The sequence below is a fragment of the Punica granatum genome, chromosome 8 (genome assembly GCF_007655135.1).
Source record: "Punica granatum isolate Tunisia-2019 chromosome 8, ASM765513v2, whole genome shotgun sequence".
Lineage (NCBI taxonomy): Eukaryota > Viridiplantae > Streptophyta > Magnoliopsida > Myrtales > Lythraceae > Punica > Punica granatum.
In genome coordinates, this window is record NC_045134.1 from 26965401 (window position 1) to 26983211 (window position 17811).

Below are 17811 nucleotides of genomic sequence, written 5' to 3' on the forward strand. Positions count from 1 at the left end.
CATGCCTGAAACTACTGTCGGAGCGCAGAGACTATCGAGCGACCTCGATTATGGGTGCCTCCCACATGCATGTGGCTCAAAAACATGTGATTGTAGGCTCAGGAGCCCAAACCTCGAAGAAACCTCCCAAGAGAGCCCATCAGAGGATCCACTAGCCCAACTAAAGCTTGTGGATAGTTTGAGCACTCGATAGGATAATAGTGAATGTATGAGGACTACAATTAGAAACTACAAAATTTTAAGTACCGATTCCAATTATACGTTTTTCTTTGCAGCCGTGTCTATCTTCGAAGCAGGAATGGCGCGGGCTGAAGTGAAAGAGGTATCGTTCAAACGCAGTCACACACACACTCTCTCTCTCTCTTCACTGTCTCTGTGACTGAGAGTGAGAAGCGCGATGCAGATCAGAGAAGAAGAGCCCGCGAGAACGAAGATGGAGTCGCTGCGGCTGATGTGCGACCGAGAGATGTCAGTTCACCGGCAGAAGATGGACTCCTTCGCTTCATCGTTTCTCGGCGCACTCGATTCCATCAAGACCAAATCGCAAGAGACCGTCCAAAATCAAGGTCAGTTGTTGCCCCTCTCTACTTCTCATGCTGTCGGCTTCACATCCCTGAATGGAATTCTACCCTTGCTTTCTCGGCCGTGGAGTCTGAAGCGGAAATTAGGGCATCCCCTTTTGGTTTTTAGATGGATCAAGCTGAAAATGTGCGAACTTTTGTGTCTAGGACGGTTGTTGAAGATGAAAAGCAGCTTGAAAGAGGCAGAGGATGAGCTTGTCAAAGCCCTTGCAGGTCTGCCCCCTGATTTGTTCGATATTAGTATATCAGTTGTTCCGTTGCTGAAGCGTGGTTTCGTTGAACTTGTCGCATTTGATTATGTAGTTAAGACCCGTACTGAGGCCAAGCGGATGGCTACTACGGAATCCATTTCTGCAATAAAAGCTAGGGTCGAGGAACTTAAGAGAATTTTGCAGGATCAGAAGGCTCGGAGAGATGAATACGCGGCAATTATGTCCCGTGAATCACTGGGTATGTGCCTCTTCGTTTTGTTGATCTGTTGCCTGCCAGAAACGTCTGCTAGAGCTAGCAAGAATGATCTAGTCGATCTGGCATTTTTAATTCAATTACTTTTTCCAATTAAAGGTTTGGCAGCAGCAGAAGAGAAGAATGAACAAGGAGCTAAATGGAAGGAGGAGATTCAGGAGGCAATCTCATGGTACAGTCGGGTCCTTGGTCTCAGAATTGAAGGTGGAAGTGGTAAGCATATCATTGATGACACATGCCATTGTTGCTTTCTCATGGTGGGATATAAATAGGTGGCATGTCCTTGTAGGGGTTAAGTTCATGTTCAACAATGTTGATGTGAAAAGACCGGATCATGTGTACTCCTTCACCATTCGCCATGCAAATGATACATACACATGTAAGTATTTGTTTTACTTCCACTGCTTTTGCTGATTGACGCTTTGAAGTTGCAACAAGAAGCTGAACTCTGGTTACTTACTCATATTTCTCCCTCGTTGCCTCAGTATTGCAGTGTGATCCACTTGTAGACAGCACCAAGGAGTTGGTCCTCGAGTTGAACAAAAGCAATGATCTTTATAAATTTGTCAGGATTATGAGAAGAAAATTTCAAGAAGCAGCAGAAGGTAGATGACAACCTCATGATCTATTTACTCTTTGTCCAATTCGTTGTAAATTCAGAAGTTCCATTCATTCTTAATGGAAACCCACTCTGCTTTAGTTCAGATTATCTAGAATTTCTTGTATTCCTGATAAGAGTTTTTGACCTGACAGGATCCTTGCCCCAAATGGTAGCTCTTCCTCAAGAATCTTTGACAGTCTCTGTGTCTGCTCCAGTCACATCAGTTTCTACTGAGATAAGCGGAACTCCAACAAGCGAACCAGAGGATCAGTTTCAACATACCAAAGTTAACAAGAATGTTAAGAAAGCTAACCCCGGGAGAGCCGCTAAAGAATCAGCTTTGTCTTCTGGATCAGCATCATCTCTTCGACGCTCTTCTCGTTTTACTAAGGTGTTGTCTGGTTCAATGGTGTAGTCTGTACTTTTGTATGTCTTGTTTCTGTTTTTTCATCTATTCCTATTCAGCTGTTCGAAATATTATAGTTATGTCAATGATATGTTCATGGTTCCATTTGTGTTTTGGCGATCCGTTGGTCATAATCCTTTTTTGTCATGGCAGGTTACAAAATGATGACTGTTAGTCACAGATAGATCATGTCTTGTGACCATGTTGACAAATTATTATCCGAAGTACATCCTCTGCTACTCTGTGTTCTAGACTCAAAATTTGCCTGCTTTCTTGATCATCCAAATGAAGCATCTAACCTGTGGCCATAGGTAACTAGACGTCAGCTTACCATTGGTCCCTGGTTGTACTCGTCAAATTAGCATGTTTGAGAGGTGTTATTCTCGGGTTGCTTGTCTTTCCCACAACTGCGATGTTTTATCATTGTTTCGTTTTGTGAAATAAGGTTGTTTGGGAGAACATTTGCTTTCCTGTCTGGTGATCGTACTATGTAATTTATTTTGTATTTCACCGATGGAGGAAAGATACTGTTGTCGCAAGAAAGGCTGCAAAAGAGCCGATGAAAGAAATTTTCTGGGATTTCATTTCGATTTTGAGATGACATGAGCTGATCATTATTAGATCTGCTATAATAGTAACACTTGTTCCTGCTGTTGTGAAGAAACTTATTTACATGTACTTCACTTCTTCATCGTCTATTGTTATAGACTCTGAGATCCTATAGTTCTACATTTTTTCTTCTCTTTCGAGTATTCTAGGCTTATATTTATATACACGAATCATGAGCTCGTATATGTTTAGAAAGAATCTTTTCGGTTAATCTCGTCATTGACCCAACCGCCTCTGAATCATCACTCGGGTCTGCTTCCATAGCTTTCTCGCTTCGCGTTCATCATTCGCTAGAGCCGAGCAGGCTCTTTCATTACAGTCTGCAAAGTACTTCCCGCTGACCCCTTCCACCTGGGGGCTCAGAGCTGCATAGCACGTTGTCGATGCCCCCTGCAACCACATGTGTTTCCTTTAATGTCATGGGTCATTGAATGTTGTAAACTCCCTTGCGCAGCTGAGCCAACAGAATTATTGAAAGAAAATGCCGGTGCATGCGGCTAACCTGAGATATGGTCTTCAATAATTTGGATGCAATGAAATATAGGGAATCTGCAGAAGCAAAGGTCTTTCATGCATTAGGTTAGATTTTTTTTTTTCCTTTAGTCCCTTTTAAAGGTAAAATTTGTTGCATATTTTAGAATACCATGCCTGTAATAAAGCCTTTGTGTGCCCTAACAATTCCAGTCTTCACGATTCCGGGATGCACTGCATTTATGGTTACTCTCGCATTCCTTGCCTGCAGAAGAAAATCAAATCAGAAAGGAAGAAGCGTATCGGTATATTGGAAACTACATACTTCCCCCGAACTGAAAAGAAAATATGGGAAAATAGATGATAACCTGAGTCCTAATAATTGGAATTTGGCTCCGGGAATGTAATATGGTAGGATATTATCATATTATACCTTCAGCTGTCTTGCCATTTCCTTGGCATGCAAGATGTTGGCCAGTTTCGACTGAGCATATGCACGGGTCCCATTATAACTGCAAAATGAAGCGGGAATTACATATGCTATGTTTCTTGGGGGACTGAGTCGAGAATATGGCAACAAATCATAGATAAGGAGGACGTTACATCTTTGGGCTGAGCATTTTGTTGAAGCAGAAGGTCTCCTTGTTAACCCAGCTGTGGATCACCGAAGAAACATTGATGATCCTTCCCTGTACGCCTGTTTCTGCGGCTGTTTCTATCATCTTCTCCAGCAGCAGCTCAGTTAGCAGATAATGCCCTGTAAACATAGCAAAAGATAATATTAACACAGTTTTTCTTATCTTATCTTAAAAAATAAGATTATCTGGTCATTAAATTAATTACCCAAGTAATTTGTTGCAAATGTCATCTCCATCTTTTCCTCAGAGAACTCCATCTTCTGAGAGAACACTCCTGCATTGTTTCTGCAGAACGAGGGTCCGATTGCAAAAGAAAAATAAGTTTTAGGTCGAATCTGTGAGGAAAGAGAAACATAAGGACACGAGAAGTCCAAATCTAGGACCTCTATGATTCCGGGCCAGGGACGTGTGACACTGCACGACATCCCGTTTTTCGGGAAATTCTTGTTAACTTACATGAGGATGTTTAGGGGCAGTCCTAGGGAGAGGAACTCTGAGCAGAATCTGCTTATGGAAGTGAATGAGCTGAGGTCTATCTCCAAAACAAGAATCTCAGCACGTGGAGATTCCCTCAGAATCTTCTCCTTCACTTCCTCAGCCTTCCTGAGATTCCTTGCTGGAATTACTATTCTGACCCCTCTCTTTGCCAGCACCCTTGCTGTTTCAGCTCCTATTCCCGAAGTTGCCCCTGTAAAAAAAGGAGATCAGTTCTTTGCTCATTTGTTATAATTCCATTCGCATGGACTCCGGTTTTCCAAGTGTAACATACATCATAACTAAGATCAGGTTGACGCTCGAATGACATCTCGTAATCTTACTAACCGAAGAGAAATCTAATGTTAAGAATATTCCTTTCCATGTAGTCCAGGATGAGGCCCCACAAGAGACAAAACCATATCCTCCTACAGTCAAAAAGAGCCACACGAAATAATATATATATATATATATGATATATGATATGGCTACCAACTTATTATATACGTAAGCTGATGGAAACTATGTCTGCCATTGGTCCTGCAAATATATTCAATGGCAAATCATGCCGAGAGACTTGAGCGTGAGAGGATCTCGGCGCGAATTCGTGTAATGGTGAGTGGATGGAGGAGGTGGAGGGGGGACAACATAGAACTGTTTATTCTTCACATGTTTGATGAGAACAGTAATCGGATATGGAATACAGTAAACACTTGAACGAAAATGAGAGACTGGTAATTGTCTGACAATCGCTTCTAGCTTTTTCACGTGGCGTGTTCTGGATGGATAGGGCAGTGAGGAAGAATGAGATTCGTCTTGGAAGTTTTGAAAAGCAAGAATACATATAAATGCGTAGTGTTGCTGCATGAATATTTTGTCAACTGAGAGAAGAGACTGCGATCAGAATTCAGCAAGCGAAGAATTGTGCAAACGTTCTACTCGAACAATCCAAAATCGAATTTCACTATGTTCCTCTCTTCAATCGTCTCGATATATATCGGCTATCCTCTCCACCCGAGGATATACCTGCAGCCAGTTCAGTGAGCTGTGCACAGCAGAAACAACACTCCACAGTGAGGAATGCAAAGCACAGATTGCAGGGATCCTCAACTGCCAAGGGGGACCTTGTCGGCGAGCTCAAGCTCCGAGGAGGAAGAGAGTGTGTGGAAAAACATATTCCACAGCTTCATCGTTATAGACGCAGAGAGATAAACTACTTAACAGAGATTTATTTCTATTATATATTAGTTTACTTACTTACCGGTGACAATGGCGGTGAGCTGAGGAGAGAAGAGTGAGCATGATGGCCAGGAGGGCAACTCAGTGACTTGCTCGGCAGTGGAGTTGGAACCGTAACCGCTCGGGCCTGCAATGCCTGCCAAGTACCTGAGGGTCTCCTTCATCAGGACACAGCTGAGGAGTTCAAGACACAGAGAGGCAAGCTTTGTCAGGAAGAAGCCACAGATGTATAGAGGATTTATAATGTTCTGATAGTCCATAATTCTCTGTTGACCCCTTCCCGCTCACTCTCCCTCTCTCTCAACACCCTGAGAACCAACCAATCTGCTGCATAAGTCAGAGTTTTTCAAGGCTTTTCCCCTTTCTTCTTCCTTTTTTTTTTTTGAAAAAAAAAGTGATAATAATAATAATAATAATTAATTGGTTTACTTTGGGAGACCATATTTGGGATACGGTTGGTGGGTCTAGAAGGCAACTATTGCACGGTGTGTGGTCCATAGACAGATAGCACAAGTCCTTAATTAGCACAAACCAAAGCTTGGGACTGAAATATTCCTTTTTCCGAGTTCTTACACTACTTCTCATTCAGGCTTGGTTCACAAAGTGCTTTCAGATGATTTCGAACCCTTATAAAATACAGTTTACTAGTTACATTGCATCTCGTGGTTTGGTATTAATATGTTGTCAGTGTGAAAATGGAACTTTTTTAGCGTCTTGTCTTCTCTCCTAATTATAATATCTACAGTCAACTCCTCACATTTTCCTTTATTGCAATGATTCCTATCAGTGTTCAATGGTAGACCATATGTCTAAGTGCTTAAGTTCCATGGATGGTTTATCAGGAACATATCTCAAGCATATGATCGGTCTATACCGGTACTCCTTCCTGCATGCAGGCTGAGCTTGACAGTGTGCAGAGAGAACCACGAATAACACGGAACAGCCATGACATCAGGGTGTTGTCATCAGTGGTCGATTGAACTTGCTGTCAAGAATTTTCACTTCTTGGTGGGTGAAAGTTTAGGTAAAAGTTTTGCGGAACTGTAGATTTTGCTCCTTTTCACTTTAGGTGAGGCAATGTGATTAGTAGTTTGGATGTGACAATTAGGGAAGCAAATTGTCCTCTAACACATGACTCCTTAACTTCACAGATTATAAAACACTAATTATACATTAATCATGGTTTCATTATTCTCAAGCAAAATCAATAGCCAAGATGAACAAACAACACTATCAGCTCTTTTTTACTTTTTATTATGTGCTTTTGTTGTAGGCTGTCCATCCGAACTGTTTCGACTCGATCCGTCTGCGTACTTCAAATTAAACGTTTATGTCGAGTTTCCGTGTCTCTCAAGTTTGAATACGGGGGCAGCAGACCACATCATGGACTGTCTTACACGTGCACATGTACAAAAACAAATAATTGACAACAGCATCATCAGTAAAGGAACAAATACGTTCGAGAAGTTCCAAATTTTCAGTGAGTGATGAAGAGATTGGGAACAGACAAAGACGCTTTTGCTGCGTGCTATTGTGTCCCTCTCAACCCTCACTTTTGTCGCAATTTTGGACCATCCCTTGCCTTCCTTTTCCATTATCTTCCACTCAGAGACATGATAGCTCCATTTCCGACCCTGAGACCGGAGATAAAATGCGACTCTTCCCGACCCGATCAACCTAGTCGGTCAATCATCATATTCCCCCCACAACCTTAGTCACGGATTAATGCAGCTAACTATTGATCTGGTCTGAAAAGAAGCGATACTTTAGAGGGCAAGGCGAGGTCGAAGTCGACCCTCCAACAATGAAGTCTTTTGCTTGGGAGTAGGAGTGGGTCCTAATGGTCTCCCAAGTTGAGTACAACTCTCATAGAGCTGCCTCTGGTTTATGGAGCACTTGATGCTGTGGTTTCACATGTGATATCGTCTTTGCTTTGGTTTCTAGTCTATCTTTCTTCCTTTCAATTTCAATTTCACCCAATTGCTGTGCTATGCTTTATCCATTATTACAATTATGGCCCTAAAAAGGGTCAAAGTGAAGATTGATTATATATGGTGCATTTTCACTGTGCTTTTTATTTGCCCTTCTTGTTGAGCACAAAAGCCATGTTATCCCCATAATTCAAAAGCATAAAGCGGGCAAGAGCTCTTAGCTTCATCAAAGAGAAAGAAAGGGTCGGTGAATTCGGATTTTCATGTCGGAAGAAGTTTGAGCTTGCAAGAAGAACTAGGAAACAATTTCTAGTGCATCCATGTTGGCAGAGCCAGGCACCGTTCCATCCAGTTTGGTCTTTGGAACTGTGCGTCCAAAATGTTATACGGTGCCTTAAAAAGCCTGAAAAATTTAAAAGTACCATTGTTTTGCACCGTCGGAGAGACCATTTCGATTACATTCAATTAATCTGAACGGAAACGGCCGATGTATCTAATATGCCAGGCCAACAACTCCACAAGATGGACTTTTAGAATAGCATGTAACCCCTTAAGTAAGACAATTAGCCACCTAACCCAGAAAATGAAGCCTCTCTCCACCCAACAATTTGCAAATTTGTTACCATTTAACCAAACAGGTAAAAAGGGATGAGAATAAAGCAAAATTCCCATGATGGAGAGGTAGAATGACAAGAACACCCCTATCAAAGACCCATATGGGCCCGTATGTCCAAATCGTGTCCCCTCCCAACAACAAAAATTCCTTATTTCTCTACCTGAATTGATTCAATTCAACAAGAAGCTTCAACAAGAACCTGCCGACAAGCACTCAACTTTCCTCCGATCAATCATCAAACCTAAGCCAGACTTTTGTCAACCATGAACAACATTGAGAGTAGCCTCCAATTGGGAAAAAAAAAAGAAGAAGAAGAAGAGAGAGAGAGAGAGAGAGAGAGAGAGAAAAGGTCACAAAAAAAATTAATATCACTCTGAATATGCAGCTCCACACGTGCCAAATGCCAATCGTGGGATGGCAGGTGGGGTCCCCCATGAAGGTGGGGCTCGCAACCAGTATGAGCCAATCAAGGGGGAAAGGGAAACATGATCGAGGGCTGAGATCTTTTCTCATCATGGCCTTCTAATCCAAGATTATCAGCCAATAAATTATGCAAATGGTAATCAGTAATCAACATGTTAAGCAATAATCAACACCAAGAGATTTTCTCCAAGAAAAGGTCGCTTGTCTTCATCTCCATGAAGCAAATCTATCCAAAAAGAGATGAATTCCAGGGTTTTTAAATTCCATATAAAAAAGAAAAAGATAGAAGTAGCTTAGGACCTTTTGTTGCACTAGCATGCCATCTTGATTGAAAGATTTGGGCACAAAACCTCCACATAGACACTCATTTGCAGAGACAATCAACTTTGCTAACTTGTGATTGCTTTCATTTTTTACTGATTAAAATATTTCTGGGTGTTAGCAAAAGAGTCGGCAGAGGAAATCAAATCTCAACAGCAAAACTCATTTCAGGACAGAATAAAGTGTTTGCCATTTTCACAGTGAGGACTTGGAGCGAATGGAGTTTCTACAGAAGGTGAAAAGAGGAGGCAGCAAAAGTTTTTTGGGGGTAGAGACTGACTAGATGGGTTAAGTTGTATGATCGATGCCAGAAAAATGCAGCAATTTCAACCATTGATGAAGTTGGAGGAAGAAGAAGAAGAAGACGGCCTACACCATCAATTATTCTGAAATTAAAGCGCAACCTCAGAAATAACTTCAACATACTACTACTAACTGCAGAGAAGAACCCGAGAATTTCCCATTCACAGCCTGTAGCATGAGAGAAGCCTATCACAACTGATCTGGAGTTATTATTCTAGATTGTAGACTAGATACAGAAGTCAACGGACCTGCAGGTTTTCATTTACTTGACAGTGAATCTAACAATGAATTTTAACACCAAAATGTTTTCGGCAGCATTAACACATCAATAACATGAGACAGTTAGTATGGATAGAGTTTGCATTATTAATCTTAGAATGCTTAAAGGGTCAGCATGTTCCCAATATTTTCATATGAGAAGACAGGATGATCCAAAGTATAATACTGTTTATGAACATAATGATAGGCATTGAGGGAATGCTTCATCTTAAATCAACATGTCAATATTTCATTTAGAAAAATTTAATTCAAGTTGAATAAGCATGGACTATCCTATTTATCTTATTCATCATTAGGTAACAAGACATTTATCTACTGCCCTAAGCACAAGGTCCCTCTGAAGAGAAACAATACATACTGTGGTCATACATACTTCTTAAGAGAGAGCTTGAGCATCTCATTTGTGTTTGGCTCTTTGAGGCCAGCCCAACCCAGCACTGCCAACATTCCCAACAGCCCGAATTGGTTCGAGTAAACCCTTTGTGCTGCTGCCTAGAGCTTCTCCCTGATGATAAGAGGTAATTTCATAAGTTACTAAAATTTTAATTGGCTAAACCACGCAGACAATTGCAAGTAAATAGAGCTGAAGATCTCAGCTTTATAATTTGATACAGCACGTTCTACTACTGACTGAGACTTGATTTACTGTAGATACCTCTTTCCAGCCCATATTTTCGAGGACCTTTCGGGCATAACTACCAGCTCCAAAAGTCATGTTCATGGCCTCTGCTGCAGCTTCCTCTGTGGACACAGAAGGTGGTGAAGATTGCGCATCATCAGCATTTGATAGAGAATTCTTCTGTCCAGGGCCAAAACTGAAACCACCATGCAAGGTTCTTCTCTCAGCAGCTCTGTCCCTATATCTTTGTTCTTTATGCTGTTAACATGAACGATAAGGTCAACTTGCAAGCCATACTACTATAGCTGCAAGCAATTTTTAGAAGGTCCACAGTACCCTTCTTTTAATACCTACCTTCTCAGATCCTAACAGTTGATCTAACATAATGTTAGTTCCAGCCTCATCAGCTAATTTAAGTTTGCTGTTCTTGCGGGATTTGGACAAGGGAAGAGAGTGGTCATCGACTGAAAAGTCAGGGAACCCCCAATCTTTTGTTGGATTGGAAGAATCATATGAAGACAGGGAAGCTAAGTATCTTGCACTAGGACTTCGCAACTTGTATACTTGTCCTGCAAAGAAGAACTCCAAGGTGTGAAAGAGAAAGATTGAGGATACTAATTAAGGACAAACATTTTCTTTTCTTTTTTCCATTCAAAGAACTATATGTAAATGGCGAAAATCTGCATGGAAACCAAACCTGTCCTAACTCGTACCAGATCGAAGCTCACTTGGCATATTGGAGCAGTCTTTAGAAGGCCTCCACCAGCGGGCACTGAGGGATGGAGCTTAACAGTTTGCTTGACAGGTCGTCCAACTAAACGGGCCACCTGAACTTTTCCATCCTTTCCTGCTCCTCTTACCATAGACCAGTCCCACAAATCCACGACTGGGAAATCTACCACAAGTTCTTCGCGAACCTGAGTGACCTGACCATATTGAGCTCGCCAGTTCTCCTCATCCTCATTGAATCCTGCATGAGATAAAATACCAAATCCATAAAAATCTTTTATCCTTTGAGGGGCAAACAACCTCTTTTCTGGTCTGAAGTTATAACTGAGAATAAGCATTCAGAGTGTTGACCTACAAAATTTGACTACATTAAGCAAGATCCTCACAAAATTCTGCACCACCTTGTCAATTACCTTGTTAATTATCATAAAATTCAGAGCACAAGGTTTTACAGACGTTGCCAAATTGTCAGCATCGAAACCTAGAAACCAAAGTTATGGACATAGATTAAAAAGATCAGATCGCATAAACTGAAATACCTTCAGATAAAGTATTTCCAATGGAATCAGATGGATTATAGTCATCCTCTGGAATCCATTCTCCTTCCTCTAACTCGTAATCTTCACTCTCTTCTGCATTGCATATCATGTCCATTAAGGCATAGCCCATATGAGCAGTTTGTTGAACACAAAAATATAACTATTGCATAGAAGACATATCCCTAACCATTCGATAACAGATTAACATCGGTCCTGTTACATGCCTCTACAGATTTTGCCGCATCTTCACTAGCATCAGCTCCAGATTTGGAATAATTGGACAAATAAAGTTCGATGAGTGTATCCTCTAACCTGACAGAACTTAAAATTATTAGTTTCAAAAGTCAACCACAGAGAATATAGAAGAGCTAAATGTACATGTCAGAAATATAACAGTACCATTCCGATGGTGGGGGTGGATTTTGAGGAGTAGGACTTTCCGCACAAAGGCTGCCTGTCGGAACAAGCAAGATTTATGTCATAAGAACCACACACCTAACTTGTTAAGCGTTACCGAGACATCCAATGTGTGACCATCTGTTTATCAATAAACTCTTGAGCGTGTCTAAGGCAAAACCCTATGCTTACATGAGGCTGCAAATAAATGGAAATCCCAAAACTTCACAACGTCATGTAACCATTTATCTTCATAATTCCTTAGTTAATGGAAGCAACTAGTGTGCCGAAAGATGGTTTACCGGAAAAACTATTGTCTTGTGCAACTCCAATTATATCTTGTCCATCTCCTTTTACAAATAACTTCTCGTACCCACCAGCACACGAGTGAGAAGAGGATTCATCTTGAACGGGGTACACAGAAGAACTTCCTTCACACTGATGAGCGTCAGATTCTTCCACCTGAAGCAGAGGGTAATGGAGAATTATGATCATCGCAGCTCAGATGAACAGCAAAGAGGATACAATGATCACAACCGGATTGACACCAGAACACGAACGCTACCATGTTAGATTCCAAAGGCACATAATTCCCATCTTCGAACTTGTAATAAACACCATCTTTGCTGCTGTAGTACCACCCGCCATTCGGTTCATGATAAAATCCAGTCCTGAAGAAAAATCAAAAGAACTTATGACTACTCGTTAACAAAAGCACAAATCTTGATACGTCAACAGCAATCCCCCAGCTGCAGCCTCTGAATCAGAAGCAATCAAGCCCCAAGAGCTCAACAGGAGAGTCGAAAAGAGATGCTCACGGGTGATTGTATCTTGATTCGATGAACATGATCCTGCCCTTCAACAGAAGAATCCTAAAGAACTCAGACATTGAAGAGCAAAAGAGGATACCCGGCATGGTAGTACAGCTGAGACGCCTCATCCCAAACGAAGGAGCAATCTGGTTGCTGCGAATCCGGTGGATCTCCCGCCATGATTTTCAGTTTGCTCTGCGCGTTCGTCCTAGCCGGAGAAGACAGAAGCTGAGGAGAAAGAGGACTGAAACTGAAGTCGCCTCCGTTCACGTTGCCGGGGAACTGGGAGTTGGGCTGAACTCCCCCGGGAAGAGGCCCACTAATGGGCATATATTTGGGCCTGTATCCCAGAGACTCGAAGCTATGGGCTTTTGAACGTGGATTGGGTCCACTGGATCATCATAAACGACACGTATAGTATACGATGAGAAGCGGGGGATCTGAACTGTGAATGAAAACATAGCTTGGGTTTGGAATCGGAATTGGAATCGGAATCGGAATGCTCCGTCTTGCTTTAGCAGTTTGGTTCATGGGAAGTGGAGGCTGATTATGAACGTGGGAGAATAATTAGTTAGCAATCTCTGCTTTCGATAATATGGGAATGTGGCTCAGAATATGGCATGGAAAATAAAAGGATATGGAAGTTGCGTTGAATAGTGGGGGCTGAAGATTCACGACGACAGGTGTACCGGAGACCGTCGTCGTTGATTATACTAAGAAAAGAAGTCCATTGAAATGCATATTATAGTCGTGTAAGTTTCTCCGCTTTAGAACTCCCGCTACGTTACTGATTATCCACGTAATGATCGATAGTTAGAGCTCAATGAAATGCTGCTAACACCGACAAGCTAGTAAGCCAATCGATACCTATACAAATAGATCTTGTTTCGTTCTTGAATCGATTACGAGATTGAGATATAACATATCTATTAATTATCTCTCATTGCCGTGTTCCTCATGGCCTTGAAAAATTAATTAACATATGGTAGCTACGTACCGCTGAAGTTGCGTGATTTCCCGTATAAATGATCCATTAAGGGGAATTGCCATGGAAGCTGCCTAAGAGGAGACCAGAAACGCCTGGAAAAGCAAACGCAAGAATTTTGAATAAAATAAAAAATAGGGTTAATAGAAAAACACACACACAAACTCCCCATATTTTAAGAATTCTAGCATGAATTTTTTTCTTTAATAACAATTTTAGCACGACATCAAAATTTTCTTTAATTTAGACAGAATCGAGGCCATAGAGATCGTTGACGACCCCAATCCGAAAGAGGGCGTTGACGATCCCAATTGGAGGGTGATGGCTGCAATCGAGGCCCCTACCTTCGGAATCGGAAGAACCCTTAAATTGGAAATATTCTCGATTTTGAAGGGTGGAGCCACGACCTTGGCCATCACACTCTCGATTGGGGTCGTTGGCGCACTTTATGACATCGATTTCGTTCAAATTAGCGAAAAATTTGATATCGTGCTATAATTATTATCAAATTTAAAATTCGTGCATTAATAAAAAAAAGTTGGTGCTTTAAAATGTGAAAATTTTATATTTTTGTTTTTATTAACTCTAAAGAGTAATGAAGAAATATAAAGATAAGAGAACCATTTACATCATCGCATCATATATCTCCTCTCATTCAAATTAAAGCCGAGTTGCCAACCCCAAGGGTGGGGCCTCTTCTGAAATTTGGTCCCGGAAAGAAACGATCCTTCAAGTTGGGGAAAGTCTTCGCTCAAGTTGATTTGTCTAGTCGTTGATGTTCCATGTAATCAGGCGGATCCAGAATTTTCATCGAGAGAGCAAAAATATTACTTGCATAAATAATATTTTTTAGGAGGATAAAATATTAATTTGACATAAAATACATATTTTTGAAGTAAAATTTTTAAAAATTAAAGTTTAAGGGGACAATTGCCCCCTAATTATACATTGGCTCCGCCCTTGCATGTAATGATACTCCTTCTCGATTCTATAATAAGATAAATGCATATGGTTCAATTCTTGTACTAAAATTTCACCTAGTTGTCTACATCTCGTTTCTAATATAATTCCCTCTCTGTCTATATAGTCACCGTATAATCGAAGGTTCCTCACTCTTCTACGACAATCTATGGCATAAGTATGCTGGGGATGGCTTCTGTTCAGTTGTTGAATCGCTCCTTTGCCTCCTTTTCAATGTCTGATCAACACCTGAATGCGTCTTACCTTTGATCCATGGCGGAAAGTAGGCCCCATTGATGTAATGGCAAAAAGTGGGCAACGAATGATTTGATAGCTAAATTCCAAAATTTCTTAAACCATGAGAAGAAGTATCAGCCGTGAATTTCCCTGGTATTTAAGTTGTCCTCGATCGCTCCTTAATGGCATAATCCGTATCTATTTATTTAATTTTTACGTGTCCGCCGATGCTGATCTTTGCATTGTGCTGTGAATGTGAGCACACGCAACAGGGAAAGCACCTCAGAGGTGTGAAATGTAAGTGCTCAAGAGCGTGAGTGTGCTAAAGAGTGTGTGTTTGTGAGAGAGAGAGTGTGTGTGTATTGTGTAATATTTTCGAGATTTAATAACTCACCACACCGGAACCGAATTATATTAGTTAGAGTTTGTGAGAGCTCCTACATGTGGTATCGGAGTACCTACATGCAACTCTTCATACTCGAGCGCACCCCTGCTCTTTATCGACTTTGTTCGACAGAGAGGCGGCCGCCTCATGTCCTCTTTGCTACTTATTCAAGATCTATAATTTGACGTCCCCTGGAAAATAAGTGATGCTTCTGAAAGCATTTCCGGTTTTCCTTGGTGAAGGGATAAACTGTTGGATATGCTTTTCGAGGAGAGTAACGTGGGAAAGTAACACACATTGGGGAAACTGGTGACGAAATCAAAGATATAGACGATTTCTATCACATCGAACCCTAAAAGAGTGGGTGGGATGAGTGCGGATAAAGAATGAAATGTTCTGCAGCCGAAAGTGTTATATATCATTGACTGAGTATGAAAATATTATGCTCAGTAAAGTTCAGTAATTCGTGATCGCAGCGTTGCCTCTTAACCGTGTTGCCGTGGCAAGAAATCGGAGAGGTTGAGAGAGTCCTGCCTGTTGGATTTGCTCATTCTAGGATGAGAGTTTGTCGGTAGTCTTTCATCAATCCCCACCTCTTCCCTTCCTGTACTTGGCGGTAGAGACAGAGCCCTTGGAAGAACGGGACGCGGGGATCTCCTCCTTGACTCGATCTCTCTCATTTCCATCACAACCTTTCCCTCTAACTGCTTCGTTCCACACCTCGAGAGTCGTTTTCTCAGCCGAGGATGGCGAATGAAGGTGACCACTTTGATCGTCATCACAAGAAGAAGAAGAAGAAGAAGAAGAAGAAGAGGAGGAGGAAAAGCAATCCTGAACAGCCTTCTTGGACGAGGATTTTCTTCTGTCAATATTCTTCTCCACGGGAGGGCAGGTTTTGTTGGGGACACGGAGCAGAACCTCCTGGGATGATTCCTTCTCGGGTTTCTTCATGGGTTCCGAGGGACTACGAGAGCTGTTACAGCTGTGTAGTCCGAGGAACATGGGCAAGGATCAGAGAGACAGTCTAGTCATGTGTCTTCTGTTCCTGTGGCTGAGGACGTATGCTTAGCTTTCCCATCCTCGGTTTCAAATCTCCAAGAAAAATGCAGAACAAACAGGACATCAGAGCTGGTTTCCAGTTTTCAAGAGAAAAACTGCAGACGTGTAAATGGAATCAAGAAAAAATTATTTAAAAACACTGAAGAGGACCCGAGATGAGAGAGAATTCATTACCTGCGACATTCTCACGACCCAAGCTAGTCTGAGGTGGTTATCATACCCGATGCCAGTAGTTTGAGGGCATCTGATGCATATGAAGATGAGGAAGATATGGTAACCAAACATATCTGTCTCTCTCTCTTTCTAATGTGTTACAGTTGATCGAGGCTGCCACTTGTTAGCCCATCAGAAAGCTTTTCGAAGTCTTCACCAAGTGAGGAACGAGAACTGCGAGAAGAATACGAAGAAGAAGTTGACCTCTTCTTCGATGGTCCTGCATCATCTTTCAGGTCTCCAAACAAATGAATAATGATAATAATTGTTAAAATCAGGCCGTTCGCAGTGTTTACTAATTTTGCTTGGTCAGCTTCTGCGGATCATATGGAATTCGGTCAAATCGTGAGATATGCTAGGATATATGCAGTCGAAGTAGGACCGTCTTGTAAAGAAGCGTCGTCTTGTCTGGGTTTCTTCTTTGGCTTCTGTTTCTTCTGCTTCTTTTGGAGTTTGATTTGGTCTTATGATGATATTGATCTCCCATCTCTTACAATTCTTCAGGCATAGCATCATTGCAGCACGAGCATCCTCTACCTGTAACAGAAGAAGGAATAATAAATAAATCAGATAAAAAATACAACTCCAGCACATACTCGCGATTTCATGTCATGTATTCTATGCAATTTTATTGACCATGTACCAGAGAGATGAATTACCGGATTGTGCTTCCCATTCTGAATGGTAATACCAAGGAACTCAGACGCAAAGTGCCGTAGAGCTTCTCGGCGCCCTTCTCTGCATTAACAAGAGGGGTATCATCACATAGTAAGTCCATAATTATGGCTTGTTTGGTTTGCAAATGTGATTTTAAAATTACAACTTTAATCTAATTCTACCAACAACAAACAAAATAATTCATACAAAGTCAAAGAGTGGGTCCCATTTATACCACTTTTTTTTTTTCACAACAAAACAAAATAACTCATACAAAGTCAAATGGTGAATCCCATTTATACCACTCTTTTTTAAAATCAAAATCTGATTTTAAATCCTACTTTGAAACTAAACGCAGCATAAGAAGCTGCCCGGGGCGTATCCCACACCCCTCTCATGGAAACACGTGTGCCCAAGCGTGTGTAATAAAATTTTCATTTTGAAAATGTAAAGAGACAGATAGCTACTTGTAAAAGAGTTGATACTGAGAGGTGTCCCTCATATCGTCCTCTGGATGACTCAATATATATGAGTATATATATATATATATATATATATATATAGCAGTACCTGTTGAAAATTTTTTATCAGGAGAAGGCTGTAAAGTTTCAGTTATGCTACTAATTAGTATTTCAAGACCTAATCATCTACTGATGGATATAGACAGAATAAGATAAGAGCTAGGGGCGGGGAAGAGAGTTTTCTGCCAAATTTTTCTTAAATCTCGGGGTTGAATGCCACTAATAGGTGTACGGAAGTCAACAGCACGATCCATCGGGCGAACAAACTCATTACATACAAAATCACCTCCACTTGTTTACCTGTCATCAACTCAAAAACTGTAATTCAAACTGACTAATAAA

General features: G+C 41.2%; 3 protein-coding genes and 1 long non-coding RNA gene across 7 annotated transcripts; 1 reads left to right on the forward strand and 3 right to left on the reverse strand.

The window, feature by feature from the left end:
- Positions 1–287: 287 nt before the first annotated feature.
- Positions 288–2651, forward strand: LOC116187715 (kinetochore protein SPC25 homolog). The gene is made up of 8 exons (XM_031516625.1): positions 288–566; positions 729–794; positions 885–1031; positions 1146–1259; positions 1336–1425; positions 1532–1651; positions 1800–2038; positions 2207–2651. The coding sequence occupies exons 1-8, from the start codon at positions 398–400 to the stop codon at positions 2216–2218; spliced, it is 957 nt and encodes a 318-aa protein (XP_031372485.1). The 5' UTR covers positions 288–397; the 3' UTR covers positions 2219–2651.
- LOC116187714 (short-chain dehydrogenase TIC 32, chloroplastic) lies at positions 2614–5820 on the reverse strand. 3 transcript variants are annotated; one of them, XM_031516622.1, is made up of 8 exons: positions 5507–5820; positions 4228–4459; positions 3977–4056; positions 3737–3890; positions 3567–3645; positions 3306–3398; positions 3165–3227; positions 2614–3052 (listed from the first exon to the last, which is right to left on the reverse strand). In XM_031516622.1, the coding sequence occupies exons 1-8, from the start codon at positions 5742–5744 to the stop codon at positions 2879–2881; spliced, it is 1113 nt and encodes a 370-aa protein (XP_031372482.1). In that variant the 5' UTR covers positions 5745–5820; the 3' UTR covers positions 2614–2878. The 3 variants fall into 3 exon arrangements, with proteins under 3 accessions (XP_031372482.1, XP_031372483.1, XP_031372484.1); XM_031516623.1 differs by having other exon boundaries at positions 3165–3211; positions 3311–3398; positions 5507–5819; XM_031516624.1 differs by having other exon boundaries at positions 2912–3052; positions 3165–3211.
- A 3688-nt stretch (positions 5821–9508) lies between these two features.
- Positions 9509–12709, reverse strand: LOC116187712. Of its 2 annotated transcripts, none has more exons than XM_031516620.1 (10): positions 12550–12709; positions 12206–12311; positions 11943–12102; positions 11644–11698; positions 11432–11556; positions 11245–11337; positions 10674–10946; positions 10331–10545; positions 10013–10234; positions 9509–9862 (listed from the first exon to the last, which is right to left on the reverse strand). In XM_031516620.1, the coding sequence occupies exons 1-10, from the start codon at positions 12630–12632 to the stop codon at positions 9755–9757; spliced, it is 1440 nt and encodes a 479-aa protein (XP_031372480.1). In that variant the 5' UTR covers positions 12633–12709; the 3' UTR covers positions 9509–9754. The 2 variants fall into 2 exon arrangements, with proteins under 2 accessions (XP_031372480.1, XP_031372479.1); XM_031516619.1 differs by having other exon boundaries at positions 12459–12593.
- Positions 12710–15401: 2692 nt separating this feature from the next.
- LOC116187530 lies at positions 15402–17020 on the reverse strand. The gene is made up of 2 exons (XR_004152085.1): positions 16951–17020; positions 15402–16828 (listed from the first exon to the last, which is right to left on the reverse strand). It is a non-coding gene; the product is annotated as an uncharacterized LOC116187530 (long non-coding RNA).
- Positions 17021–17811: the final 791 nt, after the last annotated feature.

Excerpts from the sequence above, each read along its gene's own strand:
- LOC116187715 (XM_031516625.1), top strand. The coding sequence starts at position 398 with ATGCAGATCAGAGAAGAAGAGCCCGCGAGAACGAAGATGGAGTCGCTG. Across the intron at positions 795-884 it reads GCTTGTCAAAGCCCTTGCAG|TTAAGACCCGTACTGAGGCC; the intron begins GTCTGCCCCCTG and ends TTGATTATGTAG. Across the intron at positions 1,426-1,531 it reads TGCAAATGATACATACACAT|TATTGCAGTGTGATCCACTT; the intron begins GTAAGTATTTGT and ends TCGTTGCCTCAG.
- LOC116187714 (XM_031516622.1), bottom strand. The coding sequence starts at position 5,744 with ATGGACTATCAGAACATTATAAATCCTCTATACATCTGTGGCTTCTTC. Across the intron at positions 4,057-4,227 it reads CTGCCCCTAAACATCCTCAT|AAACAATGCAGGAGTGTTCT; the intron begins GTAAGTTAACAA and ends CTCGTTCTGCAG. Across the intron at positions 3,646-3,736 it reads AAAATGCTCAGCCCAAAGAT|TTATAATGGGACCCGTGCAT; the intron begins GTAACGTCCTCC and ends TTCATTTTGCAG.
- LOC116187712 (XM_031516619.1), bottom strand. The coding sequence starts at position 12,580 with ATGAGGCGTCTCAGCTGTACTACCATGCCGGGTATCCTCTTTTGCTCT. Across the intron at positions 12,312-12,458 it reads GAATCAAGATACAATCACCC|GACTGGATTTTATCATGAAC; the intron begins GTGAGCATCTCT and ends ATTTTTCTTCAG. Across the intron at positions 10,546-10,673 it reads TCTGGTACGAGTTAGGACAG|GACAAGTATACAAGTTGCGA; the intron begins GTTTGGTTTCCA and ends TCTTCTTTGCAG.